Raw genomic sequence first — 16,024 nt, 5'->3', positions numbered from 1 at the left:
AAGGAGTTTGAAATCAAATTCTGTAAAAATTGACCTGTGAAATCCGAAAGGTGCTCTTTGGAATATGGGCCCCTTTGCCCACCTAGGCTGCAAAAAAGTGTCACACATCTGGTATCTCCGTACTCAGGAGAAGGTGGGGAATGTGTTTTGGGGTGTCTTTTTACATATACCCATGCTGGGTGAGATAAATATCTTGGTCAAATGCCAACTTTGTATAAAAAAATGGGAAAAGTTGTCTTTTGCCAAGATATTTCTCTCACCCAGCATGGGTATATGTAAAATGACACCCCAAAACACATTCCCCACCTTCTCCTGAGTACGGCAATACCAGATGTGTGACACTTTTTTGCAGCCTAGGTGGGCAAAGGGGCCCATATTCCAAAGAGCACCTTTCGGATTTCACAGGTCATTTTTTTACAGAATTTGATTTCAAACTCCTTACCACACATTTGGGCCCCTAGAATGCCAGGGCAGTATAACTACCCCACAAGTGACCCCATTTTGGAAAGAAGAGACCCCAAGGTATTCGCTGATGGGCATAGTGAGTTCATAGAACTTTTTATTTTTTGTCACAAGTTAGTGGAATATGAGACTTTGTAAGAAAAAAAAAAAAAAAATCATAATTTTCCGTTAACTTGTGACAAAAAATAAAAAGTTCTATGAACTCACTATGCCCATCAGCGAATACCTTAGGGTGTCTACTTTCCGAAATGGGGTCATTTGTGGGGTGTTTGTACTGTCTGGCCATTGTAGAACCTCAGGAAACATGACAGGTGCTCAGAAAGTCAGAGCTGCTTCAAAAAGCGGAAATTCACATTTTTGTACCATAGTTTGTAAACGCTATAACTTTTACCCAAACCATTTTTTTTTTTACCCAAACATTTTTTTTTTATCAAAGACATGTAGAACAATAAATTTAGAGCAAAATTTATATATGGATGTCGTTTTTTTTGCAAAATTTTACAACTGAAAGTGAAAAATGTCATTTTTTTGCAAAAAAATCGTTAAATTTCGATTAATAACAAAAAAAGTAAAAATGTCAGCAGCAATGAAATACCACCAAATGAAAGCTCTATTAGTGAGAAGAAAAGGAGGTAAAATTCATTTGGGTGGTAAGTTGCATGACCGAGCAATAAACGGTGAAAGTAGTGTAGGTCAGAAGTGTAAAAAGTGGCCTGGTCTTTCAGGGTGTTTAAGCACTGGGGGCTGAGGTGGTTAAAAACCCTGCCTCCGGGTCTTGCTAAGACACGCCTCTGACCTGATTAGGACACGCCCCTCCCACTCTACAGTCGACGGGGATTGAAAAAAAGAAGGTAAAAATCCACTTCTGTCAGCTGCAGGGGGTGGGAGGAGGGTGACTTTGAGAAATGTCTCTATTTATTGTTTATGCAAATAACTTGTTTGGTGCACTGTGGACAGGGCTGCTCCATTCGGTGCACCTAGTTTCATCACTGCCTGCTCTGAAATGTCAGAAACTTTCCATTAAACAAGAGGATGAGGTGCTGGGTGGAGCCAAGGCCAAGCGACGGTGCGCCAAATAGATCAGCGCTGCCCACGGTTCACTGAAAACCTTGTTTGCATAAAACTAAAAAGAAGTATTTCTCCGGATTACAGGACCACATATTCATCTATTCTACATGGCAGTAGACCTACTTTAAAACAGATTTTGGAGGTGGCAGACTCCCTAAAAAAAATTAAAAATACAAAAAGCCAATCAGACGGCATCCTCTGTAATCCTGTGATGGCAATTAACAGAACGGACGGCCCTTTATAGAAACGGACAAGAACAGGACATGATTTATAGATTTTGCGGGAATGCAGCAATGGATGCAGACAGCACACGGAGTGCTATCCACATCTTTTGTGGCCCCATTGAAGTGAATGGGTCCGCACCCGAACCGCAAAAATTGCGGCTCAGATGCGGAACCAAACCACGGTCGTGTGGATGAGCCCCTAAGGCACCAAAAAACCTTTTCCCAGCCCTACTTTTCTTCTTTGAGAGGTGGCATGTTGGAAAACCAGCCGTGTAAGTAGTAAATAGTTAATATTGGTCTGATGATTAATTATTGAAAAGACATCCACAACATGCAGGAAACAAGTGTCTTAATTGCTTTTATGTTGAAGCGTCCGAGCGGCTGTTAATATAGGACAAGTATGACGCAGGCTGCGGCGGAGGTGTGCTAACCTGCTTTGGTTCTTGACACTGAAGTATTGCTTACTTGTCTCCTAAAATGAGAGTGTCATTTTTTATTTTTTTTTGTGAAGATAATGTAGAATGTGGGTCTCATCATTATCTGTTAACTATGTAGAGCACACAAGGCTTCCATTACCTACAGGAGGGTGCTGACAGCGTATAAAGAAAATAGATCAGGTAGCGGTTTTACTTAGTCCTAATGGCCACTTACCTTGCCTTGTCTTAACTGGCCTGTCCATCTAATGGTAGTTAACATGGACACACACTGTGAAGACTGATCTTTGTTTCAACAGGAAGCAGTTTGTGGAAAGCGTAATTGTCCGACTTCTCATGGAGTTATCGGCCTCCAGAAGCACCTTCAGGTTCTGTATTCAAGGACAAGATGGCAAGCTCTTCCTACTGGTAAGAAACATGTGAGATCACACCAGAGGCACACATAGAAGAGAGAGGCCTCATATCAAAATGAAAACTTGGAGACCCTCCTTCTGCTGGATTGTATCACTAGTGCAGACCTCCCAAGTGTCCCTCTGTCCCTCTTTGCTCCTTAAATGTCCCTCTTTTTGATCTAAGGTATAGATTGGCATTTTTACATTCACAATATTGGCCCAGAAAGTGTTTGTCTGGTTCCTCTTTGGAGATTTAAGCCCACCTTGTATATTATTTAATTTCATTATTTGATGCAGTTGGGATTTTAGAAATTTCTATATTCAGATCATTTTTGCGCCATTTCGTAAGAGAAAACTATTGAAGAGTAAGATATGCACTAGTGCATGGAGTGTGCAGCACGTGTCCACCCCTTTCCCATCTGTGTTCTAGAGACCGGTCGCACCATGGGCACAGCCAGGTGGATCAGGGATGACCCACCAATTAGCACCGCACGAGCTGCATAGTCTGCCTCTATGCACACGACCGTTGTTCCGTTTTTCGTGATTTTCTGCGGACCCATTGACTTTCAATGGGTCCGTTGAAAACTCGGCTAATGCACCGTGGTTCCAGTCCGTCCAAAAAATATAACCTGTCCTATTTTTTTCATGGAAAACGGTTCGCGGACCCATTCAGATCAATGGGACCGTGAAAAAAAGCGGAGGCACACAAGATTGTCGTCCGCGTCCGTTTTTTTCCTATCATTTGCATGGCACACTTGACTTAGATTTTTTTTTACTTTCCTTCATGTCTGGTGATCCTCCAAAAATAAAGGAAGACACACGGAAACAGAAACGGATCACAGAACAACGGAACCCCATTTTGCGGAACGGAACACAACAACGGTCGTGTGCATGAGGCCTAAGGCCACATGAAACGGTGCAGTTTTTTTTTTGGCCTTTTGCACACGGCCATGTCTGTATTCTGGTCCCCAAAAAGTGTATCTATGAAATATGGATACTTCCTGTGCGTATTCTGCATTTTCTTTTGCGACCATCAGTAGTAATGACTATTCTTATTTTCAATACAAACCAGAATAGGACATGGGAGATTTATCAAAACTGGTGCAAAGGAAAACTGGCTTAGTTGCCCCTAGCAACCAATCAGATTCCACCTTTTGATTTGCAAGGGAGCTTTGAAAAATGAAAGCTGGAATCTGATTGGTTGCTAGGGGACAACTAAGCCAGTTTTTCCTTTTAGATTCGTTCTGATAAATCTCCCCTGTGGTCTATAGTTTGGCAAAAGGCTGTACAAGTCGTGTACATGAGGTCTTAGGCTGATTAGCAGCAGAATAGTTTGACCATTATCATTCAGTCTGAGTCCTGAGAAGATTGGCAGTGAAAGCCTGTGTCGGTGCGGTTTCTGGACGCGTGCAGCTGATATATCATGTGTATGGGAAGCTATAGTTTTGTTTTTCATTTTCTATGGAAAGACTGTTGAGGCTCCTTACACTTCTTTTAAAATGAAGCTCTTGGCTTAGAGTCCTAATGCACTATTCTAGTAGCGTTGTGGGGGTATTATGCTGGTTTGTCTGTGTGTTTATGTAGATCTTACTCAATGCGCTTGCTGGCCAGCAAACCTCTCTGTCCAATATTATTTCTACAGCCTCGTTCACAGGGAGTGAGAAGCATTCAGCTGAATAATCCAAGGAGAAGCGGAGCTGCAGTCAAACAAAGTATAACTTGGCTCCTTTTAAGGCCTCTTGCACACGAACGTGCCGTGTTTTGAGGTCCGCAAAACACGGATGCCGCCTGTGTGCCTTCCGCGATTTGTGTAACTGAACTGACGGCCCATTATAGACATGCCTATTCTTGTCTGCAAATATTAGGTTTTTGTGAGGCAAGGCAGCCAAAAATGGCTATTCTGGCACAGTTTTCATTTTTTGTTTTTTACAATGTTCATCTGACAGGTTAGATCATGTGCTATTTTTATAGAGCAGGTTGTTACGGACGCGATGATATAAAATATGTCTACTTTTTTTGTTTGTTTATTTCAGTTTTACATAATAAAGCATTTTCTGAACGCCATATTTTATTTTATTTTTCTGCCGATCGTCGTTTGCAGGAAGAGTTGACATTTTTTTTTTACTTTATTTCTGTCCCACTCTGTGACGTCAACTTTTGGGGTTCTGATCCCCTCTGCAATGCATTACAATACATCTGTATTGTAAAGCATTGCCTGTTAGTGTATTGCACTGACTAATACACTAACAGGTTGCCTAAGAGACCCAGCCTCGGGCTGAATCTACTCTGATTCTGTAGAAGGCACGTCCTGATGCCTCTGCAAAGCATCGGGCTGCCTTCTCACCCATCGGGTCTCCGTCACCACAGAGTGGGGACCCGATGGGATCCGTCACTGTCCGCAAGCCCCTTCTATTCTGCGGTAAGCACTGACTGTGGCAGTAAGCACTGACTGTTAATTTATTGAGCGCTATGTATACAGATCAGGAAGCGCTATGCCGCTTCCTGTCCAGGCCCGGCTGTTATGTGATCGCCGGGGCCGGGTGAGTGAAGGAGCTGTCGGGTCTTCCATGGACCTTGATCAGCCCTGCACTGAGGCTGTACAGCGCTGTCTTATGCTGTACAGCCTCTCTGGGTGGTGTATTTTCCCTGTAACTGGGGCTACTACGGTATGTCAGCCCCAGTTACAGGAGAAATCAATAGTAAAAAAATAAATAAAATGAAGTTATATGTCCCCCAGAGGTCTTGTATGATCTTATGGGGGACACAAAGTGTAAAATAAAACATAAAAAAAAAAATATATATATATATATATATATATATAGTGTTTTGAAAAAAATAACTTAAAAAAAAAAAAAAAATTCCCCCAAATCCATTATTTAAAAAAATTGAAGAAAAAAAAAATTAAATAGACACATTTGGTATTGCCGCATCCACAACAACCGGCTCTATAATAATATCATATGATCTACCCCATCAGGTGAACATTGCGCCAAAACTGATTTTTTTTTTGTGAGCTCACCTCCCAAAAAACATAATGTTAGTCAATCAAAAAGTCGTATGTACCCCAAAATGGTAGCAATAAAAACGTCCCCTCATCCCGCAAAAAATAAGTCCCCACACAAGACCATAGCCAGAAAAATAAAAAAGTATGGCTTTATGAAAATTGCAACACAAAAACATGATTTTTTTTTCTAAAAATGCTCTTATAAAATGTGTAAAATGTAAAAAAATAAATAAATAGACATATTTGGCCCCATCCTTAACAGAAAGATCACATGATCTACCCCATCAAGTGAACGGTGTAAAAAAAAAAAATATTATGCTAAAACCTCACCTCACAAAAAACATAATATAATTAATCAAAAAGTCGTATGTTCACCAAAATGGTAGCATTAAAAGCGTCGCCTCATCCTGCAAAAAACAAGCCCTCACACAAGACTATAGCCAGAAAAATGAAAAAATATGGCTCTAAGAAAATGGCAACACAAAAACATGATTTCTTTTTTTTCTAAAAATGTTTGCGTGTAAGACGTAAAAACACCAAACAGCTTTTTTTTGTGACTTCACCTCCCAAAAATGAGATAAAAAGCAACCAGAAAGCCAAATGTACCCCAAAATGGTGCCAATAAAAACTATAGCTTGTCTCACACAAAATAAGCCCTCACGCAGCTCTTTCAACAACAAATATAAAAAAATTATGACAGAAAATTCTGTTAGAAAATCCAGATGCCGCTCCTTCCCTTCTGAGCCCTGGCATATCCCCAAATAACACTTTATGACCACAATTGGGGTGTTACTGAATTCAGGAGGAAGTGGGTAGCAAATTGGGGGGTGGGGGGGGATATTCTCCTGTTATCTTTTGTGAAAAAATGTTTGGGCCTAAAACACCATTTTCTTGTAAAGAAAAATGTAATTTTTCATTTTCACACCCAAGTATTAAAAATTCTATGAAACTATTTTTGAGTGAAATGCTCGCTACACCCCTTAAAAATTTCTTGGGTGGTGTAGTTTACAAAATGTGGTCACTTTTTGGGGGTTTTCACTGTGGGGTTACCTCAGGGCCTCTTCAAATGCAACATGGTGCCCAAAGACCATTCCCGCAAAATCTGCCCTCCAAAAAACATATGGCGCTCCTTGACTTCTGTGCCCTGTCATGTGCTCAAACAGTGGTATACGACCACATATGGGGTGTTTCTGAAAACTGCAGAATCAAGGTAATAAATATTGAGGTTTGTTTTGTTAACCCTTGATGTGTTCCAGGAAAAAATTGATTTAAAGGGAACCTGTCACCTCAAAAATGCATCTACACCCGCCAGCAGTACCTCATAGTAGCCCGCAGCCTCTTAATAATCATGTTTCATCCTGTTGTCGGATGCTGCATAAGTTCAAAAAACGCAATTTTATTCTCCATCAGCGCGATAGTGCCGACCAGCTTGAAGTCAAGGGGGCAGCGGTCTCCTTGCTTCAAGTCAAGGTAACCACGCCCCCTAACTGTCCCCTCTTGCCTGAGAGTGACAGCTTGCAGTGCGGCCGCGATTCCCCAAGTCTCGCACATGCTCTGTAGTAATGCGCTATCCCATCTCCTACTGCCGCTGTTAGCAGGGTTTCAGCGGCGCAAAGCGCATGCGCGAGACTTGAAGAATCACTGCCGAACTGCAGGCTGTCACTCTCAGGCAAGAGGGGACGGTTAGGGGGCGTGGTTACCTTGACTTGAAGAAAGGAGGCCGCTGCCCCCTTGACTTCAAGATGGCGGGCACTATAGCGCTGATGGAGAATAAAACAGTTTTTTTTACTTATGCAGCATCGGACAACAGGATGAAACATATGATTATTAACACTACGAGGTACTGCTGGCGGGTGTAGATGCATTTTTGAGGTGACAGGTTCCCTTTAAAATGGAAAATCTGCACAAAATAAAGTGACATTTTGAAATTTCACCTCTATTTTGCTTTAATTCCTGTGGAATACTTAAAGGGTTACCAACATTTCTAAAACCAGTTTTGAATAGTTTGAGGGGTGTCATTTCTAAAATGGGGTTATTTATGGGTTGGTTCTATTATGTAAGCTCCCACAAAGTGACTTCAGAACTGAACTGGTCCTTAACCCCTTAAGGACATAGGACGTACCGGTACGCCCTATTTCCCGAGTCCTTAAGGACCAAGGACGTACCGGTACGTCCTAACTTTTAAATCGGGATTCCGGCGCCCGAGGGGTTAAACGGAACGGGATTTCTGTGGCATCCTGTGACAACGCCAGGGGGGGTGATGTGACCCCCCCGTGTCGGCGATCGCAGCAAACCGCAGGTCAATTCAGACCTGCGGTTTGCTGCGCTCTTTGCAGTTTCTGATGCCCGCGGTCCCTGACCGCGGGGATCAGAAACTTTAGAGTGGCTAAAATCTATATTTTTCATGGGGGGTGTCGCAGGCGGGATCGCGATCCCCCGCCCGCCTCCCCATGAATGATCGTTGGCTTCTAGTGGTTATACCAGGGTGCCAGCACATTGCTGGCACCCTGGTATAAACGGCTGACATCTGTGCAGATGTCAGCCGTTTAACCGTTTCCATACCGCGGTCCGTACGGACCGCTGTATGGAAAAAGTTAACTGTCATCGGTCAGGGAGCTCACTCCCTCTCCATCGGGGGGCTGCTGTGCCTTTGCAGCCCCCCGATGGAGAGGGAGAGAGCCCCCAGAGAGCCCCCCTCAGCCCCGTGCTTACCCTTCCCCATCTGCGAAGTTCTGAGCAGACGGGGAGGGTTCCCATGGCAACAGGACGCCTGCTCAGGCGTCCTGCTGTCCATGGTGCTGAACAGATCTATGCTGAAAGCATAGATCTGTTCAGTGTAAGTAAAATACAGTACAGAACAATATATATTGTACTGTACTGTATTATACAGACATCAGACCCACTGGATCTTCAAGAACCAAGCGGGTCTGGGTCAAAAAAATGTAAAAAAAAAGTGAAAAAAGTTAAGATAAAAAAAAAAACATTTATCACTGAAAAAATTAAAAAAATTAAATAAACTACACATATTAGGTATCGCCGCGTCCGTAACGACCTGATCTATAAAATGGTCATGTTACTTTCCCCGCACGGTGAACGCCATAAAAATAAAAAAATAAAAACTATGAGAAAATTGAAATTTTGCCCACCTTACTTCCCAAAAAAGGTAATAAAAGTGATCAAAAAAGTCGCATGTACGCCAAAATAGTACCAATCAAACCGTCATCTCATCCCGCAAAAAATGAGACCCTACTCAAGATAATCGCCCAAAAGCTGAAAAAACTATGGCTCTTAGACTATGGAAACACTAAAACATGATTTTTTTTTGTTTCAAAAATGAAATCATTGTGTAAAACTTACATAAATAAAAAAAAAGTATACATATTAGGTATCGCCGCGTCCGTATCGACCGGCTCTATAAAAATATCACATGACCTAACCCCTCAGATGACCACCGTAAAAAAATAAAAATAAAAACAGTGTAAAAAAAAGCCATTTTTTGCCATTTTACGTCACAAAAAGTGTAATAGCAAGCGATCAAAAAGTCATATGCACCCCAAAATAGTGCCAATCAAACCGTCATCTCATCCCGCAAAAAATGAGACCCTACTCAAGAAAATCGCCCAAAAACTGAAAAAACTATGGCTCTTAGACTATGGAGACACTAAAACATTTTTTTGGTTTTAAAAATGAAGTTATTGTATAAAACTTACATAAATTAAAAAAAATGTATACATATTAGGTATCGCCGCGTCCGTGACAACCTGCTCTATAAAATTACCCCATGATCTAACCTGTCAGATGAATGTTGTAAATAACAAAAAAAAAAACGTGCCAAAAAAGCTATTTCTTGTTACCTTGCTGCACAAAAAGTGTAATATAGAGCAACCAAAAATCATATGTACCCTAAACTAGTACCAACAAAACTGCCACCCTATCCTGTAGTTTCTAAAATGGAGTCACTTTTTTGGAGTTTCCACTCTAGGGGTGCATCAGGGGGGCTTCAAATGGGACATGGTGTCAAAAAAACCAGTCCAGCAAAATCTGCCTTCCAAAAACCGTATGGCATTCCTTTCCTTCTGCGCCCTGCCGTGTGCCTGTACAGCTGTTTACGACCACATATGGGGTGTTTCTGTAAACTACAGAATCAGGGCCATAAATAATGAGTTTTGTTTGGCTGTTAACCCTTGCTTTGTAACTGGAAAAAAAATATTAAAATGGAAAATCTGCCAAAAATTTGAAATTTTGAAATTGTGTCTCTATTTTCCATTAAATCTTGTGCAACACCTAAAGGGTTAACAACGTTTGTAAAATCAGTTTTGAATACCTTGAAGGGTGTAGTTTCTTAGATGGGGTCACTTTTATGGAGTTTCTACTCTAGGGGTGCATCAGGGGGGCTTCAAATGGGACATGGTGTCAAAAAAACAGTCCAGCAAAATCAGCCTTCCAAAAACCAAACGGCGCACTTTTCACTCTACGCCCTACTGTGTGCCCGTACAGTAGTTTACGGCCACATATGGGGTGTTTCTGTAAACAGCAGAGTCATGGCAATAAAGATACAGTCTTGTTTGGCTGTTAACCCTTGCTTTGTTAGTGGAAAAAATGGGTTAAAATTGAAAATTAGGCAAAAAAATGAAATTCTCAAATTTCATCCCCATTTGCCAATAACTCTTGTGCAACACCTAAAGGGTTAACGACGTATGTAAAATCAGTTTTGAATACCTTGAGGGGTGTAGTTTCTTAGATGGGGTCACTTTTAGGGAGTTTCTCCTCTAGGGGTGCATCAGGGGGCTTCAAATGGGACATGGTGTCAAAAAACCAGTCCATAAAAATCAGCCTTCCAAAAACCATACGGCGCACCTTTCCCTCTACGCCCCGCTGTGTGGCCGTACAGTAGTTTACGGCCACATATTGGGTGTTTCTGTAAACGGCAGAGTCAGGGCAATAAAGATACAATCTTGTTTGGCTGTTAACCCTTGCTTTGTTAGTGGAAAAAATGGGTTAAAATGACTCTTGTGCAACACCTAAAGGGTTAATAATGTATGCAAAATCAGTTTTGAATACCTTGAGGGGTGTAGTTTCTTAGATGGGGTCATTTTTGGGTGGTTTCTATTATGTAAGCCTCGCAAATCGACTTCAGACCTGAACTGGTCCCTAAAAATTGAGTTTTTGTAAATTTCAGAAAAATTTCAAGATTTGCTTCTAAACTTCTAAGCCTTATAACATCCCCAAAAAATAAAATATCATTCCCAAAACAATTCACACATGAAGTAGACATATGGGGAATGTAAAGTCATCACAATTTTTTGGGGTATTACTATGTATTACAGAAGTAGAGAAACTGAAACTTTAAAATTTGCAAATTTTTCCAAATTTTTGGTAAATTAGGTATTTTTTTTGTGCACAAAAAATAATTTTTTTGACTTCATTTTACCAGTGTCATGAAGTACAATATGTGACGAAAAAACAATCTCAGAATGGCCTGGATAAGTCAAAGCGTTTTAAAGTTATTAGCACTTAAAGTGACACTGGTCAGATTTCCAAAAAATGGCCTGGTCCTTAAGGTGAAAATGAGCCCGGTCCTTAAGGGGTTAAAAAAGTTTACTTTGAAAATTTTCTTAAAAAGTTCAAAAATTGAGGTCCGATAACGACAACTGCCTAAGATGTCAACAGGCTGGTGCCAACTTCTGGCACATGATGTGGGACTGTAGACTCATTCAAAATTTCTGGAGGGATGTGACGTCCTTGTTGTCGGATCTAGTGCCAGGACATGTTCCCCTTTGTCCCAAGATGTGCTTGTTGGGGATCATTGATGAGGAACAGTGGTCTCACCATCATAGGATATTTTTAGAGGAAACTTTATTTTTGGCTAGGAAGGCTAAAGCCCTCCGGTGGATGGCTGATAGGATGACTAATGTTAACCATTGGAAACAGGTAGTAAATCAGATTATTCCACTTGAAAAAGTAGTCTATATTCACAGGGGATGCCCTCAGAAATTTGAGAAAGTGTGGGGAGAGTGGTGCGCGTCCACCAATACGCTGAATTCCCGATGAAATTCCATATTTCTATGCAAACTGCGATGGGAAATGTGGAATGCCTTTATAGTAAATATTCACCTGGGATAACATTCCTGTTATGGCAAGTGTGAAACTGTATAGGAATCCTACTTGTGTACTGCCAGAAGCCTTGCTGCGTCTATGGGAAATTGTACTTACATCTTGAATAATGTACCACAAACTGTATTACATTGTTTTATTTTATTTTCTGTATTCTCTGTAATTGTTTTAAGTCAATTTGTATCTTGGCACTTTGATTTATTGGATTTATTGATATGCTGAATTGTCATGTACTTTGATAATGCACCTTTATACTCCAATAAAACGAGTTTTAAAAAAAAAGTTCAAAAATTGCTTTTAAAATTCTAAACCTAAATTACTAAAATGATAAAGTAGACTTATAGGGAATGTTAATTTAATACATATTTTGAGGCATCACTATCTGTCTTAAAAGCAGAGAGATTCAAATTTAGAAAACAGTGAATTTTTTTTTTACATTTTAGTTAACTTTTGAATTTTTTTTTATAAATAAAGATAAAACATATTGACTCAAATTTACCATTAACATGAAGTACAACGTGTCACGAGAAAACAGTCTGAATGGCTTGGATAAGTAAAAGCGTACCAAAGTTGTTACCACATAAAGTGACACGTGTCAGATTTTCTAAATTAGGCCTGGTCAGGAAGGGGGTAAATGGCCCGGTCTGGAAGTGGTTAAATAGTAGGTGTAGAATTGGGATAACAGTATGACACCTCTATTGTTTTCTTGATAGGCCGAGATGCCCGCAGAAAAACATTGCGCTTAGAAGTATAATGTGTGATGCTCGAATTGAGTCACCAGGTCTTTCTCTGGTCGCAGTGTTGGTCAGGGCTGAGGGAAGGAGAACTTATATTCAGGTTCAGCCCTGAACCCAGACAACCCCGTTCATCCAGGCTGTCTGCTGTGCGAAGTCCATACAGCAAGTGATATACAGGTGCATCTGAATAAATTAGAATATCATAAAAGTTAATTTATTTCAGTAGTTCAATTTAAAAAGTGAAACTCCTATATTTATATAGATTCATTACACATAGAGTGATCTATTTAAAGCTTTATTTCTTTTATTGTTGATGATTATGGCGTACAGCTATATGAGTTTCTCTTTTTGAACTGAATCACTGAAATAATTTAACTTTTCGGTGATATCCTAATTTATTGAGATGCACCTGTAAATGGAGTGACTTAAAAAAATTATATCCAGGAATCAATCTACCAGCTTTTTATAAAAGAAATGAAGTGTCCCTTTAAATAATATAAAGTAGTTATTGCATCCTTAATTAATGACTACACCAACAGTTCTCCTAAATAAATCTAAATAATTACAGACAGGACCCATGCTTATTGTAGTGCAGTTACCAGAATTGCTCAAAATAGGAACGTCAGTTTAACATTAGCAGGTAAATGTCTTTTCTAAAAATATTGTCACGCAGAACAGTATTTCATCTTAGGATCTGACTTTTTTTTAAATGTATGTTAGTCTTCCTTTATTTATTTTTTATTTTTTTTTGCTTTTTGTAATTTTCCACTCATAATATGACCCTCGGCAAATTTATAGTGAAAATTATGTTTTGTATGCTTTTATTTTTTGTTTTGCTTTTTTGCAACTAAATGCATCTCAGAAAACTACAGGAGTTGGTATAATTAGTTTTCTGCTGTGTGTAGAAGATGTATTATACTTAACACCCATTAAAGTTCACTGCAAAAACTGTAATGGAAAACTTAAATTTGCTGGTGCAATTAAGACACACTTTGGCTGGGTTTAGTTGTTCCATTTTGAAGAAATAAATTTCCTGTTCTCGTTATACAGATTGAAAAACTGACCATGCATTTCAGACTTAAAGAGGACCTTTCACCGATTATTACCCTATGAACTAACTATACAGACATGTGGAGCGGCGCCCGGGGATCTCACTGCACTTACTATTATCCCCGGGCGCCGCTCCGTTCTCCTGCTATGCCCTCCGGTATCTCCGTTCCCTAAGTTATGGTAGGCGGAGTCTGCCCTAGCGCTGGCCAATCGCATTGCAGAGCTCACAGCCTGGGAGAAAATAGCCTCCCAGGCTGTGAGCTCTGCGCTGCGATTGGCCAGCGCTAGGGCAGACTCCGCCTACCATAACTTAGGGACTGGTATCTCCGCCTACTATAACTTAGTGAGCGGAGATACCGGAGGGCATAGCGGCAGAACGGAGCGGCGCCCGGGGATAATAGTAAGTGCAGTGAGATCCCCGGGCGCCGCTCTACATATCTGTATAGTTAGTTAATAGGGTAAGAATCGGTGAAAGGTCCTCTTTAAAGAGGTATCTCCCATCTCGTGCTGTAAGGAATGGAGAGGTGGTCAAACTTTTTTGTTTTTCTCTCCATTCACTGCAAAAATATCAGAGCAGGAGTTTTCTGAAGCCCCATAGAAGTGAATGGAGAGAGCTGTGCAAGCACTGCCACCTTTCCTTTACCAGTGGCACGAGACAGGGCACAGTTCTCACTGTAGGTATGGGTCCCACCACTGGAACCTGTTCCTGTGTATATGCCATAAATATCCTGAGGTGAATACCGTTTTTTTGCATTTTCATTTTTCACTCCCCGTTTTCCCAGAGCTATAACTTTTTTCTTTTTCTGTTCACATTATAAGGGCTTATTTTTAAGTGTGTGAGACTTTTTTTGATCACTGTTTATTAAATTGTTTTGGGGAGGTGAAGTGACAAAAAATGGCATGTTTGCCATTTTGATTTTGTTTTCTCCTTACGCCATTCGCTGTATGGGATGAATATTGTTTTATTTTAAAGGGAACCTGTGTTCGGGATTTTGTGTATAGAGCTGAGGACATGGGCTGCTAGATGGCCGCTAGCACATCCGCAATACAGAGTTCTCATAGCTCTGTGTGCTTTTTATTGTGTAAAAAAAAAACACGATTTGATACATATATAAATTAACCTGAGATGAGTCCTGTACGTGAGATGAGTCAGGGACAGGACTCATCTCAGGTTAATTTGCATATGTATCAAATAGTTTTTTTTACACAATAAAAGCACACAGAGCTATGGGGACTGGGTATTGCGGATGTGCTAGAGGCCATCTAGCAGCCCATGTCCTCAGCTCTATTTTTTTTATTGTTTATGTATTTTGATTTTGGGGAAAGAAGGGATGATTGTAACTTTTATATATTTTTAAAAAAATGTTTAATGTTTTGAGACCTTTTTTTTTTTTTTTTACTTTTTTTTTAAGCTTTTTTACGATTATAGTCATCATAGAACACACAATTTGCTATATACCAGTACAGTGCTGCCACCTGCTGGCCTGTATTGCTAAATACCAGTGATAGCTATCAGAGCCTGCTTGCGGCTGTGTGCTATTACAGACATATAACAGGTTCCCCGTTCTCAGCCAGGAAGAACGCTGTTATGGGTGCAGGGGCGCACATTTGACCACGGCACCTGAGGCGTTATGGCTGAACACATACATCCGCCCCTGGTCTCTGCTGTTTAAAACAGTAGAAACCTGGCGGCTCTGTCGCCCGCTACACGCGTGAGTTGGTGGAATCTTTAAAGTGGCACATGTACAGCGAAGGTAGCCAAGGGGTAAAGGCTATTTACATAGACAGCGATTATCAGTGTATTTTGCCTCTTCTTGGCGCGTGCCCTTTATGTAAATGAGTGGACTCTTCTGTGGGAGTCACCGCCAGGGAGTTCCCAGCAGCGTAGTGGAATCCCTCGCTTATACCTGGGAGGACCTTCTAAGACCCTTTTCAGCCTAGCTCATCACAAGCTGACTTTCCAGACTGACAACCTGAACAGCCAATGAATGTAATGACAAACTGCAAGGACTGGTTCAGAGAGCAATGGATTGCAGGGCAGTGTAAGAGAGTGGATGGGGGCTGCAGGACAGTGTAGGAGAGCGACTGACCCTGCCTTCTCCTTTGTGGTATGTGGAGCAGATAAAGCCAGCTGCTCTGAGTTGTGGTCACCTTTCCTCTCACTGCATCAGTAAGAAGTCTTAGGGCCGTACCACACCAACAGATTATCTGACCAATATCTGTGCAATCGGACCAATAGTTGGTGTGTATAACAAAAGATCTGTGTGTAATAGGCCATCTGACCAATGATTGATTTAGAAAATTGGTCAGATAATCTGTTGGTGTAATACAGCCCTTAATAATGCAAGGAGTCTTCTCCAGATCGTTACTTCACAGACTGACCAATTGTGGGAACATAATAACTTTGCTTATGGTCTAACTTAGTTTTACAGATGCGCTCAGGATGCATGGTGCATGTTTCCTCAACAAATGTGAAGTTGATGCTATTTTCTAATCTATTACCTAATGTGTCCTGTTGTGTACCAGTATAGCAAAGCTG

The 16,024-nt window shown here is 40.8% G+C and overlaps 1 protein-coding gene across 2 annotated transcripts in view; it reads left to right on the top strand.

Annotated features, from left to right (window-relative positions):
* The window catches only part of UBE3D (ubiquitin protein ligase E3D), a 216,152-nt gene that overhangs the window by 62,202 nt on the left and 137,926 nt on the right, over positions 1–16,024 (top strand). For both annotated transcript variants that reach the window (XM_040428694.1, XM_040428695.1), the window contains exon 7: positions 2,488–2,596. In XM_040428694.1, coding sequence (XP_040284628.1) covers positions 2,488–2,596 — 109 coding nt within the window. The remainder of the gene's footprint in view (positions 1–2,487; positions 2,597–16,024) is intronic.

This window comes from Bufo bufo, chromosome 4 (assembly GCF_905171765.1).
Source record: "Bufo bufo chromosome 4, aBufBuf1.1, whole genome shotgun sequence".
NCBI lineage: Eukaryota > Metazoa > Chordata > Amphibia > Anura > Bufonidae > Bufo > Bufo bufo.
The sequence above is the reverse complement of the archived record's forward strand: the minus strand, read 5'-3'. Positions and strand labels throughout refer to the sequence as shown.